Genomic DNA, 26,675 nt, shown 5'->3' on the forward strand with positions numbered 1-26,675 from the left:
ATGCCAAGACTTTGACTATGCGGCTCCATTGCTTTTATGGAAGCTGAAGCTAAGTGGGTCGTGGTCAAGGTTCAGTGAACATCTTATTAATAGGCGCACGGTGAGCTGCATTAATTCAACGTGTTGACAAGTGTCATTCATATGGTGGTATATGTGTGTGTTTTCTGAATGACGACATACAGTAAACGGGTTATATGAAGTCATCCGTTGGACTGTTGCAAGGGAAAGAGTTGCTAATCTGCTGGAGTATTCTGAATGGATAGCAGGCATGCTGCTCTACCGTGTAAAGCACTTTGGAGAGTTGTAAATCTTTGTCATTTGGGAACCCTATTCTGTACATAAAGTGGACTTTTTATGTGTCTGTGGCATCTGGAACACACACTCGGCCCCACAGTCTCCATGAATGATTCACCGATTAGTTATTCTTTGCTAGCTAGATCTCTTGGGTGCGATGTCTCGGGCACATCCTTTTCTCTTTAGGGAGATCTTTGCATCTGTGATGCCCCCGCAGTACTATTTATTCACTCTGTACCTGCGGAGCTCGTTCTCTCTCACTCTCTGCCAAATACTGAACACACCCAGGTTCCCCACGGAGGTAGGCAGGAGGCGGGCATACCCACTGCCAGCCGCTGTGCTCCGCTGAGAGTGGCTGACGTCACCGCTCTTCTCCCTGGGGATTTTGTGAGACACGTCAACACTCTCACAACAATGGTATTTTTCACACCGTGTGTGCATGCAAACACACGAGCACACCTGGGTTTATGTTTGAAAGACATAGGGAGGGACAGAGAGAGAGAGAGAGAGAGAGAGAGAGAGAGAGAGAGATGCTAATGATCAGTGGTTGGCAGATGGTACAGTGATGTAGCGGGGACTGATATTACTGCCCACTTAAACTCATCTGCTGTTGCTCCAACCCCCCAACACACACTATACTATAAGGACCAGGAGGACTCAATGCGCATTCATCCACAGGCTATCTGACTCTCTCTCTCACACCCAATGGCGACTGCTCTCATTCACACTCTTTCAGATAAAAGGAACTCTTTGCGAACATCAATCTGGAATCATAATTGTAAGTGTACACCCTTTTAATTGTTTCCAATGTATTCTTCCTGTGTTATTGCAGGGTATTTGCTATGTCTATCATAGGTAAAATAGTATTTTAGGGAATTGCTGATATACAGCTGTCAGTAATTATATCCATTGTCATGGCAATACAAACTTAGTTTCTTTTAGACTTTGTTGGTGTTGTTGGGCTGAGAAACAGATATGGGGAGAGAACCAGGGGATGGGGGGGGGGCATGCTATGTGAAGTCATTTATGGAGTCTGTAGAGTCCCATAACTTGAATATTGGTCTGAAGTTGGAATAATAAGCATTGGAAACACCTACAACTCCTTTGTTTTATTTAATTATTTATTTACTCTCGAGGAAAAGTGTATACTTAATTATTTGAAAAATAATTTGTTTTTGCAGGTTCCTGGACACATTTCATAGACGAAAAAGAATTTAAAAAATGTGCAACCTCACCATCCACTGTATAGGTTTAGTGACTGTAAACTGATAATCCATTAAATGACCCCTAACATGACTCATTTCTGATTGGCTAAGCATCTCTAGCCAAATATCTGCGTGACACACAATGCGTGGTCACTATCAACCCTAGAAAGTGTTTAAGTAGGATGTCTGAAGTTATTCAGCAATATTCGATTTACCACATTAGGCTCTCTAAATTGTGCAGGACTCTTAGTGAAATCATTGCCCAGCTCTATATGTGTTTACACTGATCTTTGAGGTTTGTAATTACAATCTATGTACATGGATGTGATCTTTCAAGTGAGAGTCTGAAAGGCGACAAAGCTTATTTACTGCCCTGCTGCCCCTTTAGGGATTTTAGTTAAAGGTGCTGACAGTGGCTGCTCCAAATACTGTAACCCATACTAACCTACACCGAACACACACACACACGTATCAGTAGAAATAGATGCACTGATGCCTTGTCTTAGGAGAGACAGAGGGAAAGAGCAGACTGTACTTACCTGAAACAAGACCTTACCTTACACATAACTACAAACTAACATCAAGTATGAAACCCTCCTAAAAGGATATTCCCAGTTAGATTATTAATTCAAAGCCCATGATGACGGAGAGCATAAGGCCTTATCAGTAATGTTGCAGCCTTGTTTTTTAGGATACTAAAAGGCCAACATTTAGGCCAGCTTGAACTGAAAATAGAACTGTCTCTTAACAAATGGTCCACTTTTTTCACCTCACATCGTCAGCTGCTGCAAAGCCAGAACCGTGCACATGTTTTTTAATCATTAGAATCACACTTATAAGTGTTGCTGACCGTTACCACATGGAGCCGAGGCTTAGAGGAGTTGGCTTAACACTGAGAGAAATGACTTCAACCAGAAAAGTTATGTTTTTCCTTATGGTTGCTCCCATGATGCTGTGAAGTGACTATATGAACTTTAAAGTGCACCACTTGAATAACACATTTGATGAAAAAGCAAAACATCTCTTTTGAAAACAAGTGGACATTTCCCTATTGTTTATAGTCATGATGTAAGGTGGCAGGAAGCATGCCAGTCACTTATGCTATTTCCTCTCATTACACACTCTCCTTTATACACGGCGTTAGGGTCAGCGAGTGAAGGGTAATTGAGCCTTTGCTTGAAAGAAATGTGCTACTAGTTTACTCCCACCGCATTCTGTCACTGGCATGAACAGCATATCCTGAGTAGCTGTTATGGTTTGCATATTGGTACAGGCATTGCTTTCAAATGTTCGCTGGCAGATGAATATTTCCCTTACCATAGACTCTTTGTAAAGGATCCAGACGGAATTCCATCTGTCAATTGTCTGCTGGGTATTTTCTAAAACAGGTAGACAGAGGAATTCCCAATGAAAGCTTGAGGTTTTTCTTGAACTGCACCTACTTTGTTTTTATTCAGCAATAGTAAATCTGCCTTTAAGAGATAGGGAAATAATGAATTTTAGTATTGTACAAATAACCTAAACACAACAACATTAAAATGTAATATATGGTTGATGGAAGCAGATTTTTAGTCAATGTAGATAAAAAAGTGACAAAATGAAGATAGTAAACAGAGAACACTGTGAAGGCTGCTTTTTTGACAGTAGTAAAATAATACTATAATATCAATTAAACAAGAAAAAATAAAATCCAGTATATTTTAACAAACCTTGTATTTAAAAAGTCATACAAATGATATAATTCGGTCTAGGAGTCAGTAACAATGCGTTTTAGTATTAATGTGCCTGTCCCTCAGCCAAGATGGTCCTCAAGTTGTTTGACTATTTCTGCTCATAGTGTTTTTTTGCCCTACTGAAAGGTTAGTTATTGTTGAAACATCATCCCCTTTTTAACTCACTCAAATGTGATAACTGATCTTAACTGTGTCCACATCTCTGACCTTCTGTCAGTTAGTATCTACAAGGTAATCTTAGAAAAACGAACCCCCTCTCACCAGCTCAGATTTTCTTCAGGTCACTGCCTCAAAGTGTGAACAACCTTAGCTACTGTGATCATATACTTGCACTATTAGGTATCTGAAATTGGCTGAAAGCTCCTCTTGTGTATATTCTTTTCAATCTCCCTATGCTTCTGTTTCTATCCACCTAAAACCTGATTTTTAAAGGTTCCCTTGTACCTGTTTTAACACAGACAGTCTTTCATAAATTCTTCACCCTCTCTTGTTCCAGTGTTCACCTCCATATCAGCCAGACAGCGTCCTGTCCAATCAAAGCCCTTGCGTTGCTGACACAGATGGGTGCTTTGCTACTACATGCTAGCTGACCCATAATGTGAAGCTTTCTGCCCTGCCGGACGCTTCTGTTTGCAAACTGTGACAAGGTATCGGATTTACCCTTTTCTGTAGGTGCAGGTAGCGTGGAGGCAAAGGGGATCTGGTCATGTTCCTGCATATAACCTCTCCCACCCCCAGCGCACCACTGACATATGCTTACACACACACACACATTCACCAAACACAAATTCCAGTAGAAGCTGGTGAGTGACACCCCTCTGTAGTTAGACTCCTGTTCTGAATTAAAGTATGCCTTTATGTCAGTGAAGGACAAAGCCTTATTAAATTAACCTAAGCGATTGTTTGGCGTTTGCTGAAGTCGCTCCGAGGCACGGAATTTTACACACGCGGATATCCTAATTAGCTTAATGAGTCATTCATTTTAGCTCAGTGTTATTAAGATAAAGTTAATGAAGGTAAGACTAATTAAGACGTGATGGATCGACATGTCTATTGCACTCATTAAAAAAATATCTTCCTCCTCTCTGTTATCACTCTTATCTGATTGTACTGCAGAATGCCGGCTAGGAGTTAAACATTAAAGTGTCATGCAACGGGATTATCTTAGAGATTTATTGTCACGGTTTGGCTTCGCTTCCGGTTTTAGTTTGAAGTTTCATGTCTCTTGTGGTCCTGGGTTAACTTCACTTCCTGCCTTGTCTTGTGATTGCGTGATTGATTCCACCTGTGTCCAATCACCTGCACCTCCCTTGTGTATTTAAGCCCTGTGTGCCAGTTGTCCTTTGTCGCGTCATTGTCCATGTCAGTCCTCGTTGGTGCACGTTCTGCTTGAGTTTTGTTTGAATAAATAGCACTTTGTCGGAAGACCCTGCGTCTGAGTCCTGCCTGCCTGCCTGCCTTCAACCTGCACCAGCCGTTCGTGACAGAATGACGCGACCAAGGAAGGACTCAGCAGGGTTTTACCCTAATGATAAATATTTGGGAACTCGCCTTGCGTTTGGGGGACCACGGAGCATGCAGCAGGCTGCCCGGCGAAACACCGGCATGCCAGCGGACTCCTGGAGCGACCTGGGGCCTGACTACCTCGACGTAAGAAGCCCATTTTTTCAATGGAAGACTGATGTCGTTGTTGGCCCCAGGAGCTACCAGGAGGAATGCTTCAGGCTCCGGGACCTCCTCAATCCGAGGAGAAGGAGCCGACGAACCCCCGCAGTCCCGGCTCCCGACTCGGCCCCCAGATATCCGTTCCAGCCTGAGCGGGCCCCAAGACGCCCGTTTCAGCCTGAGCGGGCCCCAAGACGCCCGTTTCAGCCTGAGCGGGCCCCAAGACACCCGTTCCAGCCTGAGCGGGCCCCAAGACGCCCGTTCCAGCCTGAGCGGGCCCCCAGACTCCCGTCTCCGCCCGTTCCGGCCCCCAGAGTCCAGTCTCCGCCCGTTCCGGCCCCCAGAGTCCAGTCTCCGCCCGTTCCGGCCCCCAGAGTCCAGTCTCCGCCCGTTCCGGCCCCCAGAGTCCAGTCTCCGCCCGTTCCGGCCCCCAGAGTCCAGTCTCCGCCCGTTCCGGCCCCCAGAGTCCAGTCTCCGCCCGTTCCGGCCCCCAGAGTCCAGTCTCCGCCCGTTCCGGCCCCCAGAGTCCAGTCTCCGCCCGTTCCGGCCCCCAGAGTCCAGTCTCCGCCCGTTCCGGCCCCCAGAGTCCAGTCTCCGCCCGTTCCGGCCCCCAGAGTCCAGTCTCCGCCCGTTCCGGCCCCCAGAGTCCAGTCTCCGCCCGTTCCGGCCCCCAGAGTCCAGTCTCCGCCCGTTCCGGCCCCCAGAGTCCAGTCTCCGCCCGTTCCGGCCCCCAGAGTCCAGTCTCCGCCCGTTCCGGCCCCCAGAGTCCAGTCTCCGCCCGTTCCGGCCCCCAGAGTCCAGTCTCCGCCCGTTCCGGCCCCCAGAGTCCAGTCTCCGCCCGTTCCGGCCCCCAGAGTCCAGTCTCCGCCCGTTCCGGCCCCCAGAGTCCAGTCTCCGCCCGTTCCGGCCCCCAGAGTCCAGTCTCCGCCCGTTCCGGCCCCCAGAGTCCAGTCTCCGCCCGTTCCGGCCCCCAGAGTCCAGTCTCCGCCCGTTCCGGCCCCCAGAGTCCAGTCTCCGCCCGTTCCGGCCCCCAGAGTCCAGTCTCCGCCCGTTCCGGCCCCCAGAGTCCAGTCTCCGCCCGTTCCGGCCCCCAGAGTCCAGTCTCCGCCCGTTCCGGCCCCCAGAGTCCAGTCTCCGCCCGTTCCGGCCCCCAGAGTCCAGTCTCCGCCCGTTCCGGCCCCCAGAGTCCAGTCTCCGCCCGTTCCGGCCCCCAGAGTCCAGTCTCCGCCCGTTCCGGCCCCCAGAGTCCAGTCTCCGCCCGTTCCGGCCCCCAGAGTCCAGTCTCCGCCCGTTCCGGCCCCCAGAGTCCAGTCTCCGCCCGTTCCGGCCCCCAGAGTCCAGTCTCCGCCCGTTCCGGCCCCCAGAGTCCAGTCTCCGCCCGTTCCGGCCCCCAGAGTCCAGTCTCCGCCCGTTCCGGCCCCCAGAGTCCAGTCTCCGCCCGTTCCGGCCCCCAGAGTCCAGTCTCCGCCCGTTCCGGCCCCCAGAGTCCAGTCTCCGCCCGTTCCGGCCCCCAGAGTCCAGTCTCCGCCCGTTCCGGCCCCCAGAGTCCAGTCTCCGCCCGTTCCGGCCCCCAGAGTCCAGTCTCCGCCCGTTCCGGCCCCCAGAGTCCAGTCTCCGCCCGTTCCGGCCCCCAGAGTCCAGTCTCCGCCCGTTCCGGCCCCCAGAGTCCAGTCTCCGCCCGTTCCGGCCCCCAGAGTCCAGTCTCCGCCCGTTCCGGCCCCCAGAGTCCAGTCTCCGCCCGTTCCGGCCCCCAGAGTCCAGTCTCCGCCCGTTCCGGCCCCCAGAGTCCAGTCTCCGCCCGTTCCGGCCCCCAGAGTCCAGTCTCCGCCCGTTCCGGCCCCCAGAGTCCAGTCTCCGCCCGTTCCGGCCCCCAGAGTCCAGTCTCCGCCCGTTCCGGCCCCCAGAGTCCAGTCTCCGCCCGTTCCGGCCCCCAGAGTCCAGTCTCTGCCCGTTCCGGCCCCCAGAGTCCAGTCTCTGCCCGTTCCGGCCCCCAGAGTCCAGTCTCTGCCCGTTCCGGCCCCCAGAGTCCAGTCTCTGCCCGTTCCGGCCCCCAGAGTCCAGTCTCCGCCCGTTCCGGCCCCCAGAGTCCAGTCTCCTGGCCCGTCCCCACGGCCCCTGATCGTGCCCCCTCCCTCCCATCCCTTGGTCCTCTCCCCCCCACCCCTGGGGGCCGTCTGGGATCCGGCCCTTGAGGGGGGGGTGGGGTCAGGGGTTGGGCCGCCGCACTGCTCGGCGCCCCCCGCCACGACGACGCCGGAGCCGCACTGCTCGGCGCCCCCCTCCACGACGACGCCGCAGCCGCACAGCTCGGCGCCCCCCGCCACGACGACGCCGCAGCCGCACTGCTCGGCGCCCCCCGCCACGACGACGCCGGAGCCGCACTGCTCGGCGCCCCCCTCCACGACGACGCCGCACAGCTCGGCGCCCCCCGCCACGACGACGCCGGAGCCGCACTGCTCGGCGCCCCCCGCCACGACGACGCCGGAGCCGCACTGCTCGGCGCCCCCCGCCACGACGACGCCGGAGCCGCACAGCTCGGCGCCCCACGCCACGACGACGCCGGAGCCGCACAGCTCGGCGCCCCACGCCACGACGACGCCGGAGCCGCACAGCTCGGCGCCCCACGCCACGACGACGCCGGAGCCGCACAGCTCGGCGCCCCAAGCCACGACGACGCCGGAGCCGCACTGCTCGGCGCCCCCCGCCACGACGCACGGCCGCCGACCCGGCAGACCCCCCGAGACCCCGAGGCCCGGCCGCCGGCCCGGCAGACCCCCCGAGACCCCGAGGCCCGGTCGCCGACCCGGCAGACCCCCTGAGCACCCCACGCCTGGCCGCCGCCCCGGCAGGCCGCCGGACCTTAGCTGTCGGGTCCCCACCCTCCCTCCCCTTGTCTGATTTTTTCCGGTTCTGCTCCCCTTTAGGACCGTCTGGAATTCGGTCCTTGAGGGGGGGGTTCTGTCACGGTTTGGCTTCGCTTCCGGTTTTAGTTTGAAGTTTCATGTCTCTTGTGGTCCTGGGTTAACTTCACTTCCTGCCTTGTCTTGTGATTGCGTGATTGATTCCACCTGTGTCCAATCACCTGCACCTCCCTTGTGTATTTAAGCCCTGTGTGCCAGTTGTCCTTTGTCGCGTCATTGTCCATGTCAGTCCTCGTTGGTGCACGTTCTGCTTGAGTTTTGTTTGAATAAATAGCACTTTGTCGGAAGACCCTGCGTCTGAGTCCTGCCTGCCTGCCTGCCTTCAACCTGCACCAGCCGTTCGTGACATTTATATTCGTGGGGGGATTTATTTTGGTACTTTTACCCATCACCATCCTCTATTCTTTAACAATGTCTCACAGGCCTGGAAATAAAGCAGTCTGTAGCATTATCTACATAAAGTACTGAATTGAATTCTTACTCAAGAAACATTTAACGGATCCAGGTTGTGATGAGGTGACAGATTAGAGCTTGCAAACTGCTGTTGTACTGAAGCAGCTTCACATTAAAGGGTGTTTTGGTAAAGGCATTTAGATAAAGGGGTTGACTGTTCCATAAGCCTTGAGTAAAGTTAGAATGTTGATTTCTAAGTTTCTTTTTAGGTATTTTGACTAAGAAAATAGTTTTCTGCAGCTATTTCACTGTGTGTATTGATGAACGTTGGGATCGATCCTGTCATAATTGGAGTTAGAGATTGTGGTAAATAACCAAAGAGCAGCTTGCTAGATACACCTGAATTCATTCACTTTTTACATTTAACATTTATTTTCTGCGTTCATTCTTGCTGTACTTGTATCTTATGCTTAGAAAATGTTGTGGATGTATTGAGAACGAGCACTTTGTCGATTTTAGTGTAACTGGAGATGCAACACATTCGATAGGAATTCCTTTTGAACAAAGAGGAAAACAGTGCTGCAGCGAGGGTTGGGTCTCAGGACTCTGAGGACCAGACAGGGGTCGACTGCAATGAGTGGATCTCAACAAATCTGCAACCAGCTCTGTTATGGGACCTGCAACAATCGTGCACCGAATGGCCACTTCCCCAGACAGCAGTAATGCCTGGGGCACACAATCATCTTACCTACTAGTGTTTCGTTTAATTGACAAAACACTTGGTTTATTGCTGAGGACCCAATGAAGTGCGATGTTGAGTGTTAAATGGTTTAGATGAGCGAGTCTTGTAGGATTATCTGACACTGATTTGGCGAAAGCAGAATGTGAAAATGTACATTTTGTTATATTCAGTCTTATCACAGTGCGATCAAACAATCAGCACTGGGACCAGCTGACTATCACTTGAAATATGACATGTTAAATGATGCTATTTATTAAGCCATTGGACAGTATAGAGATACCTCATGTAAGCTAGGATTGGGTTTCCCTCCAGTTTGTTTAGGGTGGAAAATGACTCTGTAGAACAGAGTGATATGATGCGCCTCATGTCTTGAAGTGAGTTTAACTTTGTTGGGAGAACATCCTTGAAGTGTACCATTAATTCCGGCTCCTCCCCCTCATGCTGCTGACCTTCCTCTCCACGGAGTGAAGGGTGAAGGGGCTGTGCTGGGTTATGATTAGCTCGTCTGTGCAAGATGTGTGACAGCAGACATAAAGGTCACTGATGTCTACAAAAGCTCTGCAATACTTTGTTTTACAGTCAAATAAAAGTTTAGCGGCAGTGTAAGCAAGGAAATGAGGAACAAGAATAGAAACCGCACAAAACGTTGTAGCATGAAAAAATATTATAGTTAGATATACATCATGAATAAACTTGAATTAGTTCATCACATTGTTGTTGTTCTGTGGTGTCTTATGGGTCCCACCAGGTTATTATTTTTTTAATATCGGGAAGGAGTTGAGCGACTTCTTATTCACTGCCTACTCCAACACAACACAATGTATTATGCAGCAGCAGACCACATATCAGATAGAGAGGGAGCCATGCAGAGTAATACACTGCTGTGGCTACAGTTAACTACTCAATTTAATAATGTAGCTTACATTGTGTTCTCAATTAAGCTATGTTCCATATTCAGAGCGTTCAGGTTCACTCTGTCCCTTTTTCACTCAATTTGATTATTTTAAACAAAACATGGAAGGGGTTTTGTATGGAGGGGTTTATTCACTGTATGCCGCGGAAACTTGAAACAGTCAGCGCTGTACAAAACTAGATTAGAAAACTAACACCTCATTAGCAACCGTTTAAACACATGTCTGCAACAATTAGATTATGCATACTCAATGGATCCACCTCCGTAATGAAAACAAAATGACGCATTCACAAAATGTATGCCATTTGGATTGAAACATGAAAGAACACTGTGGTATAATTGGAGATGTTTGGCAGCGTAAGCCTGTTTGGGAACAGGCAGCAGGGCAGAGCCCTCGGCCAAAGAGGTCAGGGGGCACAGGCAGAAAAACAATAACGGAACATGTGTTTCCTGAGGTCCCTGTTGTTGGTTTTTGTATGCAATCGTCAGTATTACTAACATGAGTTGGCCCACTGTAACAGTGGTTGCTTTCATCTCCGTTCACCCACGGGTCACTTAAGACATCTATGAAAGATGCGATAAGGCACCGAAGCACAAGAATATGAGGCTTGCATGAGGATGAGATAAAAGGATTAGCGAAAGGAGGGTAGATAAAGGAATTTTTAGACTGGGAGAGCAGTATCTCCATTGTGTTTGATGCCTTGGCAGAGACTGATGCCTGACTAATGTGGCGTGATACACTGGCTACTGAAAGCAGGGCCATGGGTTCCTTCCTGGGCATGAGTGTCATGGTTTTGGGCTCCTCCTGTCCCTTTCCCCCCCCCTACTGGTCTTTAGTTATTCATACATCGTGTCCACAACTCACCAGCTGAGTCCCATTTTCCATCCCCCTCCTCTCACACCAATTGTTACACACCTGTTCCCCATGACGTTAATTATTCCTGCTATTTCTAGCTCCCCTTTCCCTTTGTTCCCTGTCAGATTATTTTGCCACCCACACAGGAGACACACTCCTCAGTCTTTACGCCGAGTTTTGTCCTACCGTGTCTTGTGTTCATTGTCTAGATCCAGCGTCCGGTCCCGCCGAACAGGAGGAGTCCCAGCTGAACTACGGCCAGCCGGCTTTGTCGGGAACGACGGGCAGAGCGCTCCTCTCCCCAGCCCTCGACCTCTAATGCCCCGTTTCACCGGGAGATCTTCTGTTTCCCTTTTTCTCTGAAGACCTCAGTTGCTGTTTTTGTGCCTGCCTTCGCGGCGTCCTCTAAGTTTACCCCTTCCTATTAAAAGCATTATTTTTCCTGCATCCCGCTTTTGGGTCCTCTCTCTCTCCACACCACAATGAGTTTCTGGGTTGGAGCTTCTGCTTAATTGGACAGCTGCACCATTTTTCCTCATATATTTTCCACAAAAGAGGATGCTGTAAGCTTTTTCACTCCTCCCAAATGATTCCTGCATACATCTTTGCACTTCCCCAGGTTGGATTGCCCAAAATCGGCATTAGTTCAATGTAGAGCGTTCGCTATCAGAGTAGTGATCAGAGATTGAGAGATGGATGTGTGTTGCATTTCTCTTCCCTTCAGCTAACAGCCTCTCTCACTCAACTATGACGATCTGTGCAGTTATTGATACTTTAGTTAAGGGGGTCATACAATAATACCCCCTTCTCTTTCTGCAGGTTGCAGGGCTTCTCTATACCTAATTTTCTCTTGGTATTCAGTGAGTGCCATGTATTAACTTACAGGAGGAATGCAGGCTTCCTACTTAGAATTGAAACTAAACACACCATCCTTTCATGATGACTTGTGTCTGTGGGGGACTGACTTTGATACATGCATTTTGTTGGTCTGTTAAAAACATGTTCATAAGAAGTATTTGAATCAATGAATTATTAGTGCCAGTGCATGGCTCTGTGATTGTGGTGAGTCATTATACAAACGCAACGAGACATTATTTTAAATGGTACTTGGCGCACAATTATTTATGAGCTGGATGTTGAAAAATCTTGTTAAATTTATAGCTGCACCTGGCACACTGCAGCAGTAGGTAAAGCATGCATTCTAAAAGAAATGCATCTAAAGGAATACCTGTGAAGGAAAACAGGGAAAATAAAAGAGGACAGTGGTGAGAAGAAGGCTGTTTGTTAGTCTAACATGGGTGAAAATGCTAAGTATAAATTCTACTGAAAAATATATATTCTTTGAAACTGCAGATGAGAATGTACCACGCCCCATTTAAAGTCAACACCTGGGCCACCAGGTGACCACGCTGAAAGTCATGTTGTGTCACGTTTTTTTAACGCGTCCAGCAATAAGCCAAAATTAGGTGCAATTTCCTCCTGACTAGTTAGCGTAGATTGGTGCTGTTTTATCAGACTCCCTAGGGCCGCAGTGAGCCTCCATCCGGGGCTACGTAGCGCTGGACGTTGTTGGGGTGATTGAAGACAGACCCAGATTAAACAAGGACAGAGAAGGGTAAATTTGAAAGGGAACTGCGGCAGAAGATATTAGCCAGAGGTTGTTTTCTGTTGCTTCTGTCATCCCGGTTGAAACATAAACCCATTTTTTTGGTGTCGTAATGACCTGGGAAAGATCCCATTCAGGTCATTTCAAGAGCACAGACGGACATGTTGAGCCATGCAGAAGGCCCACAGTGACCCCACTCTGAGACACTCTTGCACAGTGATAGTTTCAACATAGCGTTGATTGATGTTTATGAAGATTTCCTAACAAATAATGAATGATTCTGTCCAAGTTTTTTTCTCCTTTTTCACACCATGGCTTGATCTTCCCCAGTTGTTTTTTGCTGCCAGTGTTATGTTCTCCAGGGTTCAAAATGACTTAGGACTCTTGGGGGGTCCCCTAAAATGTAACTATAAAAAATACTGAAGACTACCTTGCTACACTATATACTGCAGGCAAAATTATATTGACATATTTTGAAGGTGGGATAATGGTCTTGGGATGTTTTTCATGGTTTAAAATCATCAACTAACTCTGCACAGGAAAACCTGTGACTCTCCATAGCTCACTGCGTGGAGATGGATTTGTGATGCGTTTTGTAGATTTTCAGCAATATGTTTGTGAATGTGCTGCTGTTAGCTGGCGTTATGAATATAAAACGTCACTAAAGACCTTTTCACAATCATTTTTAATGTTAAAAATATTTGTCAGGGACCCCCCAAAATCTAAAAATAAATTCTTATAGGGGGTCCCTAATGACTTATAGGGGGTCCGGGACCCCCCCAGACCTCCCTCATTTCGAACCCTGTTGTTCTCCCTTAAAACCTTCCTGTGGTGGCGGGCGTGGTTTCGGCTCGGCTGCAGAGGGAGAGAGAGGGGGAGTGGCTCGGGGAACAGTGCCAGGTGGAAACACTTGGCAACCAGCTGGGGGGAATTAACGGGTCTCCTCTCGCCCCTATAAACAGTGAGGCGAGCGAGGAGGGAGGGAGGAGACGGACCGACCGACCGAGCGAACGAATTAATTGATGAATTGTGCGAATAAAAAGCATTTTGTGAAACCCACCACCCTGCGGTCCTGTGCCGTGTCTTCAACCCCACGCACCCACACCGTACAGTGGCGCCCAACTAGGTATGGAACCCGGCGATCAGCAGGCGGAGGGGATGGCGCAGCCGGCGATCGCGCTCGGGCGGATGCTGGGAGAGATCGCCGCGATGCAGCGGGAGCAGGCCGAGGTCAACCGGCACTTTCTGGGGGCGCTCCAAGCCCAGTCGGATCGGCAGACCCGGGTGTTGGAGCAGCTGGTGGCCCGGCCAGCCGCGGCAGCACCGGTACCGGGTCCCCCGGCGTACGCGGGGGTGGTGCTGCATAAAATGACGCCGGCGGACGAGGTACAGTCGTACCTGGAAATGTTCGAGGCGATGGCGGAGGCATGCGGGTGGCCGGCGGACGAACGGGCAATCCGCCTGCTGCCACTACTGACCGGAGAGGCGCAGACAGCTGCCCTGGGTCTGCCGCCCGGGGCAAGACAGGACTACGCCGGGGTAAAGAGGGCCATCATGGACCGGCTGGGGCTCTCCCCCGAGGACCACAGGCGGCGTTTCCGGGAGGCGAGGCTGGGTCCGGAGGACCGTCCGTTCGCCTTTGCTCAGCGGCTACGGGACGCGGCCAACAGGTGGCTGCAGCCGGAGGGCGCGGGTGGCGCACCGGCGGTGGTGGAGAAGGTGGTGACGGAGCAGTTTCTGCGGGGGCTCCCGCCGCGGACCTCGTCGTGGGTCCAGTACCACCGTCCGGCGACGTTGGAGGCCGCGGTCACCCTGGCAGAGGATCACCTGGCGGTCCACCCCGGCGGACGGGGCGACGCCGGGCGCCCGCCCGCGCCGCCGCAGCCGGTCCCCACGCCGCGAAGGAGGACCCAGCAGCCGGCGGCAGGGTGGCCCTTGCCGACGCCGCGGTCACCAGCTCGTACCAGGGGGGCCGACCACGCAGCACCGACCGGGGCCGGCACTCTTCCTGACCCACTCGGAGGTTCTCAAACGCCAGGGCAGGAGTGCTGGAAGTGTGGGCAGCCCGGCCATCTGCGGAGGGAGTGCCCGCTGATGGAGGTGGGGCAGGTGATCCGGGTTGCCGGCGCTCCATCACCCTCCCCCGGCCCGGGAGCGACGTACCGCGTTCCGGTAAGAATCCAGGGGGGTACACGCCAGGCGATGGTGGATTCGGGCTGTTCGCAGTCCATGATACACCAGAGCCTGGTTCGGCCAGGGGCATTGGTAGAAGCGTCGCGGGTGAAAATAAGGTGTGTGCACGGGGACATTCACGAGTATCCCATAGTGTCCGTCGAACTTCGGTTCAGGGGAAAAAAATATAGAATAAAGGTCGCGGTTAGCTCCCACCTGACGCACCCCGTAATTTTGGGAACGGATTGGGAGGGATTTAACACGCTAATGGGGCAGGCTGCGGGGGTGCGTTCACGACCGACAGGGACATGCGGTATGTGTGCGGTGCTCAGCGGTGACGCGAGGTCGTCCGACGCCGCCGGGGAAGAGGGGGAACCGGCGGAGCCTCCCGAGGAGACCCCGGCGGTTCCCGAGTTCCGCTCCATGGAAGATTTTCCACTCGAGCAGTCTCGTGACGATACTCTACGCTCAGCCTACGACCAAGTGATAAGAATTGATGGTCATTTGGTGCGCCCTGACGCAGCACAGTCGTACCCGCACTTCTCATTGATTAGGGACAGACTGTATAGAGTGAGTCGTGACACTCGAACAGGGCAGGAAAACACCCAGTTGTTAGTACCGAAAAGCCGCCGGGAAATGGTTTTCCAGGCGGCTCACTATAATCCGATGGCGGGTCACATGGGATACGGGAAAACACTAGACCGGATAATGGCCCGATTTTATTGGCCAGGCATCCGGGCGGACGCGCGCCGCTGGTGTGCGTCCTGCCCGGAGTGTCAATTGGTTAATTCACCAGCCATACCACGTGCCCCGCTGCGGCCGCTACCGTTGGTGGAGGTTCCGTTCGAGCGCATCGGCATGGACCTCATCGGGCCATTTCACCGGAGCGCACGCGGATACCGCTTTGTGTTAGTCCTCATGGATTACGCAACCCGGTATCCGGAGGCAGTGCCATTGCGCAATATCTCTGCAAAGAGCGTCGCGCAGGCTCTGTTTCAGGTCATCTCCCGGGTTGGAATCCCGAAAGAGATTCTAACAGACCAGGGCACCTCGTTCATGTCGCGCACACTGGGAGAACTTTACGGGTTACTGGGCATTAAGTCTGTCCGCACGAGTGTGTACCACCCCCAGACCGACGGGTTGGTAGAGCGGATGAATAGGACGCTGAAGTCCATGATTCGTAAATTTATTAGCGACGATGAACGTAATTGGGACAAATGGCTTGACCCTCTGTTGTTTGCAGTCCGGGAGGTCCCCCAGGCCTCCACGGGATTTTCTCCCTTTGAGCTTCTGTTTGGCAGGTCACCAAGAGGGGTGCTGGACCTTATTAAAGAAAGCTGGGAGGAAGGTCCGAGCCCCGGAAAGAACGAGATCCAGTACGTCCTGGACCTGCGAGCAAAGCTCCACACACTGGGGAGGATGTCACGGGAGAATTTGCTCCAGGCCCAGGAACGACAACAACGGCTGTACAACAGAGGGGCCAAGCTGCGAGAATTCACACCGGGAGAAAAGGTACTTGTATTACTTCCCTCTTCCAACTCAAAACTCCTGGCTAAGTGGCAAGGGCCCTTCGAGGTCACACGCCGGGTGGGGGATGTTGATTATGAGGTGGTGCGGTCTGACAGGGGCGGGGCTACACAAATATACCACCTCAACCTCCTGAAACCCTGGAGGGAGGCGGAGTCTGTTTCTCTGATTTCCACAGTATCGGAAAGAGAGGACCTGGGGCCGGAGGTGCCAAAAGCGGCTAATCCCACCCCGCTCCCGTGTGAGGGTCATCTCTCTGAGGACCAGAGAGCGGACATTGCCCAGTTGCAGAAGCGGTTTGCTGATGTGTTCTCCCCCCGGCCAGGCCGCACCGACCTGATAATGCACCGAATCGAGACACCCCCGGGGGTGACGGTGAGGTCACGACCCTACAGACTACCCGAACACAAAAGAAAAGTGGTTCGGGAGGAATTAGCGGCTATGTTGGAGATGGGGGTAATAGAAGAGTCCAACAGCGCCTGGTGCAGCCCCATCGTTCTGGTGGCCAAGAAGGATGGGACTGTGCGGTTCTGCGTGGACTACCGCAAGGTAAACGACGTGTCACGATTCGACGCCTACCCAATGCCCCGGGTCGACGAACTCCTGGACCGGCTGGGCACTGCACGTTTTTTTACGACCCTGGATTTAACTAAGGGCTACTGGCAGATTCCCCTGTCTTCAGAGTCCAGAGAGAAAACGGCTTTCTCCACTCCGTATGGTTTGTACCAATTCACCATGCTTCCCTTCGGCTTGTTCGGTGCCCCGGCCACGTTCCAGCGCCTCATGGACCGGGTGCTGCGTCCGCATGCCTCATATGCGGCCGCGTACCTGGACGATGTAATCATCCACAGCACCACCTGGGCGGAGCATGTGCGGCGGGTGGACGCGGTGCTGGAGTCGCTGAGGCGGGCCGGGCTCACCGCCAACCCGGGGAAGTGTGCAGTTGGACGGAGGGAGGTACGGTATCTGGGGTACCACTTGGGGGGTGGGCAGGTGCGTCCTCAGGTGGACAAGACGGCAGCTATTGCAGCCTGCCCGCGCCCTAAGACAAAAAAAGAGGTGAGGCGGTTTTTGGGGCTGGCGGGTTACTACAGACGGTTCATCGCCGGCTTTGCGGACCTCGCCAGCCCCTTGACCGACCTGACCCGGAAAGGTGCGTCAGATCCGGTCCAGTGGTCGGAGCAGTGCCAGCGGGCGTTTGAGAAGGTAAAACAGACTCTCTGTGGGGAGCCACTCCTCCACACACCTAACTTTTCTCTCCCGTTTGTTCTGCAGACCGACGCGTCGGACAGAGGGCTGGGGGCCGTTTTGTCCCAGGAGGTGGAGGGGGTCGACCGCCCCGTTGTCTACATCAGCCGGAAGCTATCGGAGAGGGAGGCCAGGTACAGCACGGTGGAAAAGGAGTGCCTGGCCATCCGGTGGGCGGTGGGCTCCCTGCGCTACTACCTCCTGGGACGCTCATTCACCCTCTGTTCGGACCACGCCCCGCTCCAATGGCTCCACCGCATGAAGGATACTAACGCCCGGATCACTCGGTGGTATCTGGCCATGCAGCCTTTTAACTTCAAGGTGGTCCATAGGCCGGGGACGCAGATGGTCGTGGCGGACTTCCTCTCCCGCCCTCTCGAGGGAGGGGGGGGGGAGTAAGCTAGGCCGGACGGCTCCCCGGCCTAAGTCGGGCGGTGGGGGTATGTGGTGGCGGGCGTGGTTTCGGCTCGGCTGCAGAGGGAGAGAGAGGGGGAGTGGCTCGGGGAACAGTGCCAGGTGGAAACACTTGGCAACCAGCTGGGGGGAATTAACGGGTCTCCTCTCGCCCCTATAAACAGTGAGGCGAGCGAGGAGGGAGGGAGGAGACGGACCGACCGACCGAGCGAACGAATTAATTGATGAATTGTGCGAATAAAAAGCATTTTGTGAAACCCACCACCCTGCGGTCCTGTGCCGTGTCTTCAACCCCACGCACCCACACCGTACACTTCCCTTACTTTATCTTTTGATGCCCACGGTGATGTAGAACAGGAGGAGATTCCATTCAGTCAGGATCGTCCAAGGCTGAACAGGGATTACTGGGTTTATGCCAGAGTCAAGGTTCTGATGTAAAGGTATAAATCTATATAGAAGGATGGAGCTCACGGGTCCCTTCTGTTTGACCCCAGCTTAACACCAGAAGCCCCATTAAGAGAGACGAGCCAGGTCGATCGATCAAGACCCCTCCTTCTCCAGACTCCGCACAAAGGAGCATTACAAGGACATGTAAAGTCCCAGCATACCATGACACCAGCCACTCAGTTAACCTGCCCTGTTGTGTGAAAAACATTCTAACATTTTCAACGTTGATTGTTACATCTAATGTAACTTGGCAGGGACGCGTTGGCAGGGAAAGATAAATTAGTGTATCAGCAGGTCGGAACTTTGTGAAAACTGCAGAGACAATAGCTCCTGTGTGTCTTCAGAACTACTGACACTACCCACATTGTGTGGATAAAAGAGGTTTGAGTCGGTCACACATTTGCCTATAAGAAGTTATTGTTTTGACTACTTCCAGAAGGTCTAAAATTACATGCTGGGCTATGATTTAGTGCTTTATGGTTCGTTCTCTCTTTTCCATCCACTTCCCCCTCACACCTCCAGCTCCACTGAGCTTACCAGAAAGTGTATGGTCAATCAAATTCTGAGCATGAAGGGAATGAACTGTGTGATGTCTAGACTGCTGTCACTCCACTGAGCTGAGTCAATAAACAGTATCTGTGATGAGTTTCAGCTTGTCTGTTTCCACCGCACACACAAACACGGACACACAATGTTAACAGAAACAAACTGGTCTTTCTCTCTCCACCCTCCCTGCAAGGAAAGACTGCTCTGACATGTGAGCATTGCGAACATAACATATGTGTTATACTCTCAAGGTCTTTATTACCTTTGCACAGTAAATCTGTGAAAAACGGCTTAACAAACCTTGTAAAATACTGAATTCACGTGACAGATGATGGATTTAACGTTGGAGTAAAAAAAGCCTAAACAATTTAAGATGTGAGTTTCAGGAAGGTTTACAATGAACTTTCAGGTTGTGTAAGTTTCACTGTTGATATAAATTGTTTTTGAGCTTCAACTTAATCAAATTTTGTAATATTCATATATGCATATAAACTGCGTCTGCATTTTTCCTGTAGTGTGTGTTTTGTGTGCTTTCGTGATTATTGACTAGATACTGATGAACAGAGCAATTCAGATTTAAAAACGACTTACAGTTTCAGAACTCAGTTTATAAAAGATAATATCCAAACTATCCCTTTAGAATACTTAGAGGCGATATCTTGCAATTAAACCTCAATGATGAAATGTTGAGCACAGCTGAAGCTGCGCTCTAACCTCCAACAAGGAAGGCAAAAAAAACACACAGTCTAGCTCGGAGGCGTTTCGTAAAAAAGGTTCTGCTCGCAAATAAAATATTTGGTGAATACGTCTTTGCTAGTCTGCACTGTGATCCACATGGTGAAAATATATATTACTTTATACACCAACACAACTTTTTTGACATATCTGCTGGTTTTTCTTTGACTTTATTTCTTGGAGTATATGACCAAGCTGAGGAGCTCTGTCCTTGTTCGTGTAATCTCTGGCTGACTACGTATGAGTCAGAGAGAGATTCTGTGTTTTTGTTGTTCCCTGTGGAGGTATGAAGCAGGTAGCCTGAAGGTTGAAATATTGATGGGCGATGATAAATTCATGTGGCTAGTGAAAGAGTGAAGCAGGTCTAAACAGACGCTGGGTCGTTTAATCTTAGTTTTAAGATTCAAGTTTTCCAGTTTCAGAAACTGGAATTGTCCTGGAGAGGAGCGAGGGATTTCAGCTTGTATTCTTGTTAACATATATAGTGAACTTTGAGAATGCTGTATGGTTATCCTTCAAATCTTTAAGAGCTTAAAGAACTCATGTTGATAAGAAGTGGCAAATTACACATGGTTAGTTTTGCTGGAATTGAGCCCTGTGGTTTCCTCGATGAGTGTGTGGTTGCATTGTTGTTGAAAACCGAGCTCCGTTCCAAGTAATTTATTCATGAAGGTTTTTGCTGTATTCGTCATCCATTTTTCATTACGAAAGAGTAAATCACCAACAGCATTTTGTTTATTCAATCATTAATAGTACACAACATACATTTAAGACCTCATCAGTTTGCTCACATACTTTTACTTTGCTTTGTTTGATGCAGCAGTGATTATTTCACCCTGTCACAACTAGTTGTCTAAATAAAATCATCGAGTGTGCAGTAGTGGTCAGACGTGCTTCTGTTGTATATTGTCTTGTATATTGTCTCTTAGATGACCCTGAGGTATATAGGTTAGGATGCCAATGGCTCCCACAGGGATGAAAGGCCTTTCTTTTTTTCTTTCATAGCAGAACCTTCTGGCTCAGACAGCTGGCTTACATTGCTGCACGGTTGTGTGTGTGTTTGACATAATAACCACAATAATAACCAGAATGACAAGACATCACAGAATTCAAAACTGCGGCGCTGGTTCTGATATCTCATACACATTTTAGGGAAGTAGAATAATGTCACATACAACATTATTCAAATTCTCTCATGTTTTATTCTACTCTGGGGAACTGAAGACATATGAAGTACAAATGCTTTGCCCAGTTCTGAAACCTAACAGGAATGTTTAAACCTGTAATATACTCCAACTCCTAAGTTAGACACCCTCGATAGTTCATGCACTTTCTCTTGTTTTTCCCACATGCTGCCCATTACACTCACTCAATGCTGTGAAGTTGGCTGGATGAACTATGCAGGCCGGTATTGAAAAGGGTTGGTGGGCAGCAAATGTGTTTAATTTGCTTTTCTTTGGCCTGGTGGTTAATTTTGCTGAGCCAAGTCCTCTCATTTAGGGGATTATGTTCCAAAGGCTTCTGGGGTGTAGGTGGAGGTCAAAGAGGATGAAAGACAGGAAAAGGAGGATTGCAGACAGATGAATGGAGAAAGTGATGGAAAGAGTTTTCAGTGCGGGCTTTAGGTGTAGCAAGAGGGACATGGCGGCAGATGGGGGGGGGGGGGGGTTGCGTATGTAGTGGCGTCGGGGGAGGGGACGCTAAAGACAGAGGCAGGAGAGGGAAGCAGCTTGTCTGTGGAAAGATCTGAAGGTTGGGGGTGCACTTGTGTGGGCGGGAGGCGTGGTGGAGTGAGGAGAGTGTTGTTTAAGCGGGGCTGAGTGAACTCTGATGGGGGGGGCTCCAGCTTTCGGTGGATATTGACAGATCCGTTGCCACTTCCACTTCACTGGCCTGATCTGCTCCCACATCCAAACACACAGTGTACCTCTCAACAAGTTAAAGAAGCCCTTCCTCTCTGGCTGCACTTGCACATATGAGTTGAGGAACTTTGAGATGGGCCGAGTACGCTCAGTGAATCAGAGAGTTTAGAACCTAGGGGCTGAATTGGTGCTTCACAAAGGGGCATTCTCCATGAAGCACAAAACTCCCTTTGGGCTCTGTAAAGACCCTCACATAGTCAAGGATGCGTCCCTCTTTTTTATTGGACAAACATTATTCATTTGATTTTCCAACCATCGCCACGCTGAGAGATAAGAGCCAAAGGAAGTGTTTTGAAATTTTACAGGACTGTAAAAGCTGAAGAAAATATTAGAATTTGCAAAGTAACACACAGAGGACTTCTCTCCTGGTCAATTAGAGACAGCTAGAATTTTGACGGTACATAGGAGTAGATGAGGTTGTAAAAAAATGTGATTCTTTATGAACATGTATATAAAAGAGGGAATAAAATAAAACACCCTCCAAACGTACAGCAAACTCTCAGTGGTCATTTAATAAGGTATTTAATGTGGGAAATGGTATAACCAATAAGCCTAATGCTATATTTAGTACATGTCTCTGTCACAGTGTTTAGCATACCAAACAGAAATAGAGGATTTTAAGCAAAACCAGAATAATTCACCCACAATAAAACAAACATAAATCAAAACAACCTAGGTACCCTATTAAAGAGAATGTTCTCAGAAAATGTGCATGAAATGGATGAGGTACAAGTAGGTATAAATAGTGAGATTTCAGTGGGGTTCAGTGGAGAAGTGGGGAACACTTGAGTTCTCTGAATACCTCCCTCATGTCAGGAATGAGGATGTTCTCACTCTTTGAGGAGGGGAGCCTGATGGATGTTCTGCCAATTTAATGGTCTGCATATCCATTATTTATAAGAATCAAAGAATCAATAATCAAGAATTACAAGTGGCAGCCCTTCACTGCCCACTGGTGTGAAATATTGTTTTTAAGCAGCTTTCGGCTTGAACCACTTGGAAAGAGTATGGCCAGTAGCAGAGTGGAGCAACATCCTCAAGGGCCCATTCACTCCCAATTCACCTCCAACAACTGCTCCGTTTGGCCTCAGTTATGGCTGACAGTTTCACATGATCCTTGGAATAATTAACTGCTACGTCAACGCTGCCAATCCCACGTTTTAGAGAAAAGGATCTGTCTGTTTCAGCCCACTAATCCAGTCTGTTTGGGAAGCGGAGACTGTGTGGGGACACTTGTTCCTCCACTCCCTGGAACCTCCAAGCGCCGGCTCACATTAGCATAACGGTGAGGCCCATCCACTCACTGCAGGATTAGTTCAGCTCTCCTCCCACTGTCTGATGGCTCTTTATCCAGACGGATAGAGGTCCTAACCACACCATTGGCACTGAAGTCATTATCATTCACCACCAGAAGGAATCAGCTTACTGAGAGTCCGCTTTTTTGGAATGAGAGTGACATCTCATTTGTGATGGTTGAAGAGAAAAGACAGGGAACTCCCCTTGAGTCCATGATGGAGTGGCCAATAAATGCCCAATTAATCTGCCTTAATCGGACTCTTAATCTGTTTTGGAAATGTTTTTTGGAAACTATAATTATTTTAAATGTGGATTTTTCTGTTGGTCAAACACAGGTTTTAGCCTCCTAATGTTTCAGTAAAGAGATGTATTGTAGTAGTATTAATCAAATTTGTGAATTATGTAAGAGGGTGGGGATGACGTTCTTTGCTCAGTAATACACAAAATAAGATTTGTTCAACTTCATCCCATAAAACAGACTTTTCGACTACAAAATTAAGTTACGGTTGAAAGGTATCTAATTCAATGAACTTTTTTTGGATGCCACCGAAATTGTTGTGACTTAAATGGTGCTATCACTAGAGACATTGTCCACATATATCACGAGATACTATGGTGTAAAGGCAACGTCCCCACTAATCCATCAGACTCAAGTTAAGTAGATTGCTGATGTTTTAGATTGTGATATTTAGCACACAGTTGTTGCAGTCTCTTGGCATTCCCACTGTCTGACTCATTCAACCGACCGATATGAGAGATATCTTATACATCATTTCAATCACTGATATTCATTATTTTTACAGTAGCTGACTTTCTTTTAACACATCCTACTAACGAATAAATTGAATAAATACGTGTAATACATTTGAACACAAATTAGTAAAGAAAATAAAACAGATAAAGTGGTTTTCAGCAACAGTTAATCCTGCATACTTTCATTATGTGTAAAAGCTGTAGATAATAAAAATGAGAGCTGAAGACATTTTGGACAGAGATAATGATGAATGTGGTTAACAACATAATGGATTCATTTGAAACCAATTCAGTCCACGTGGGGACTATGACTCATGTGCTTCCCTTGTGTCTCGGCTTTGTTAATTGTTGGTGAAAGTTGGAAAATGGTGTCCTATTTTCGGAGTCTTATAATCAAAAAATCCATTCGAGGTATTTATATCCTCAGAACGTTCTTCCTTCTAACCTCCTGATATGGCCGCACGGTGCCTCTAACATTACGTTTGCTTTCCCTTTTTTTCTCATGTTTTTTATGCTCCTTCTCACCCTCACTCCCACCTACACTGCACTTTCTTCTTTTCTCTCTGTCCCTCCCGCTATCTCTCTCTCTCTCTCTCTCTCTCCCTCGCTCCCTCTCTCTATGACTATGCTGTCTGCCTCAGCTGTTCGCAGTTGCACTGTGTGCCTTGTGCTGTGGCGACAGGGCAGAGCTGCGCTAAACTAGTCCAGAGCAGGGCTGAGTAGAGCGAGAGGAAGACAAAACCAGTGTGAATGGGGGAGACTGTCTTCACACAGCAAACTGGAATAACAGCTGAAACAGACTGGACCTGTTTTTTTAGTTCTTTAGCAAAAGGTAGATACTCTATAACAACGTTGATGGCTGTTTGAAAAGAGCTGCATGCTCGCTCGGTGCCAGGTTAGAAAATGATGGCAGTACGGCCCAATTGCACTCACCCTTCCTTGCATTTAGTAGGGTGAAGATCTCGTCTTTGTGCTCAGTTTGGTTCAGTTCATCTTGGACTCTCTGGTGTCGGAGGTGACTTTGAGGCGTAACCACCGATTCTCCTTCGCAGGTTCTATCCCCGCTGGAGTTGGACTCTAACTCGGGGTTTTGACCCCGAGAACACGAGAGGGTTTCTGATTTGGAGAGGGACGGGTCCTGCTGAGAACCTGTCTGGACTGACCCACTAGCATTTATTTCCTAATCTGTGGACATCAGGAGCGTTTCTTCTAGCAGATCTGAGACTGAGCGCACTGGAGGTGTGTTTTGAAAGGACCTCACTGGACTCTTTTTCCCCAAGACCATGGACTCTCTCGTGGGCAGCATTCTGCTGCTGTGTGGGCTGATTCTGCTCAGGACAGAGGGCAGCAGAGCCCAACAGACCAAAAACAACGTCCCTCGGCTAAAACTGGCTTATAAAGGTGAGATAATTTCCTTTGAATTCCATCAGAAATCTTTTAAGCTTTTAAGATTTGTTATGAATTTATGTCTGCGTCTTATTGCCTTGCTTCTTGATCATGCAGATTTAAACAAAAAAAAGAACGAAATGTGAGATGTAATTTAAATTGCATGTGTGACTATATAGAAAGTGACTAGAAAAGCTTGTTCATGGAAGTTATCACTGTGAGACACAAACACGTTCTGTCCATTTATCTGAAAAGACTACCAGCAAAGCCAACTGAGCTGAAACAAGTGTCATGGATTAATTATGAACTGTTTATTAAGTTTTTATTCAGGTAGTTGCAATCAATTTATTAAACATGAAATATATTTTGTATGGTGCTGGATCAAATTCCCATTTAACTATGTTACAATTAATTATACTATTAATGATATTTTAGTTTTGTTATTGCAAAAACAAAAGAGAAACTGAAATATATTTGGCAACCCCAATGTAGTAAAAATAATTCAAATTCAAACAGCTGGAAATATTCAATAGGAAATAATGGAAATGGTGTACTATATTTTTTATAGTCTAACATATCTTAAATTACATTTATCCTCAAATTACAATTACATTTTTTCTCTTCATGTCCCTCGGATCTTGTTTTTATCAAATTTCTGTTATCAGTTTTGCAATACAAAGTGGAGCTCGACCTGGACTCCCTGGCATTCGAGCATCATGCATCCCTCGCTTCCTCTTTTCATTTACTGGATGTCAGTTTTCCGCTTCTTTCTTTCCTGCATGGTAATTACACTCAGGATGAATGGTGTACGTCTGTTTCAGCAGATGGCTTTTCCCAAAGAGAAATTTCTCTCGCTCAGCACAGGGAGATCCATAATTACACACACGAGCATGCGCACACACACACACACACAAATGCATGGCCATCTGTAGTTAGCTAATGATACCTATGAGCAAATCAGTCATTTAAAACAACATGCTGTCAGTTTGGAGAAACACGCCCATGGAGTGATATGTCTATTAGAAGTTAAGTGTTCAGGTAGCAGCCTGGCCAGCTTAGATATTTCCATATTCATTACTTCAATTAGACCTCATTCATATTATGTCTGGAGAACAAAATTGTGTGGCACCCTATCTGGCTGTGGAGTTCTGGCCAAAGGATAGCGACCAGGTGTAATTGTAACGCCTGGAACGCGCTTTAAATATTTTTCATATAATACTGTAGAATTTTTCAGACATTATCTATTATATTGCAGGTCCTATTAGGCAAGTGGCGTGGGATTATTGCAGTATGAATCATTTATATCACGGGATACATAATGTATTACCCCGGGGACAGGTGAAGCAGACTTTGTTCATGGAGATGAGGGAATCAGATGATCCACGGTGGTGAATTACACAGCAGCACTTGCTTGGACAGCCTGAGAAGTTGTTCAGTCCTGAGCTTGGATTGTCTGATCAATGACACATGGGACTCCGAGGTGAAGGAACTCTGACCCCTACAGGTCACCGGGAATACTGGGAAAAGCTGTGTGTGTGTGTCCAAATGAATGCATGTGGGGGCAGGCATCCCCACATTTAAACTCGTTTTTAAATCTACTGATGACTTGACTCATGTGAACGCAACAGGAAACTGTCCATCTGGAAGGTGTGAACCTAAAGGCAGCAGCCTGAGCCCCAGCAGTCCAGCAGTATGAGCCCCTCAGTGAACACTGAGACTCTCTGAAGCATACATACCAATGTCAGCCATCACACATACACACACACACAAACGCACGCACACACACACACACACACACACACATACTTCTTGCTGAGCCACAGGAGATTGCAACAGACCTTTGAAAGTGAGGGTTGAAGGGCAGAAGGCCATTGGAGTAGGGGGAAAGAAGGGCAGTGGTA

General features: G+C 49.1%; 1 protein-coding gene across 3 annotated transcripts in view; it reads left to right on the forward strand.

Annotated features, from left to right (window-relative positions):
* Window positions 1-846: 846 nt before the first annotated feature.
* sema3ab (sema domain, immunoglobulin domain (Ig), short basic domain, secreted, (semaphorin) 3Ab) overlaps window positions 847-26,675 on the forward strand; it is a 43,483-nt gene continuing 17,654 nt past the window's right edge. Inside the window, exons 1-3 of one of the 3 annotated variants that reach the window (XM_037450966.2) lie at window positions 847-1,072; window positions 3,729-3,879; window positions 24,441-24,789. In XM_037450966.2, coding sequence (XP_037306863.2) covers window positions 24,672-24,789 — 118 coding nt within the window. In that variant the 5' untranslated portion in view covers window positions 847-1,072; window positions 3,729-3,879; window positions 24,441-24,671. Of the gene's footprint in view, window positions 1,073-3,728; window positions 3,880-24,043; window positions 24,221-24,440; window positions 24,790-26,675 lie in introns of those variants that run through there. The other 2 variants (XM_037450965.2, XM_037450963.2) reach the window with 2 other exon arrangements.

The sequence above is a fragment of the Pungitius pungitius genome, chromosome 6, assembly GCF_949316345.1.
Source record: "Pungitius pungitius chromosome 6, fPunPun2.1, whole genome shotgun sequence".
NCBI lineage: Eukaryota > Metazoa > Chordata > Actinopteri > Perciformes > Gasterosteidae > Pungitius > Pungitius pungitius.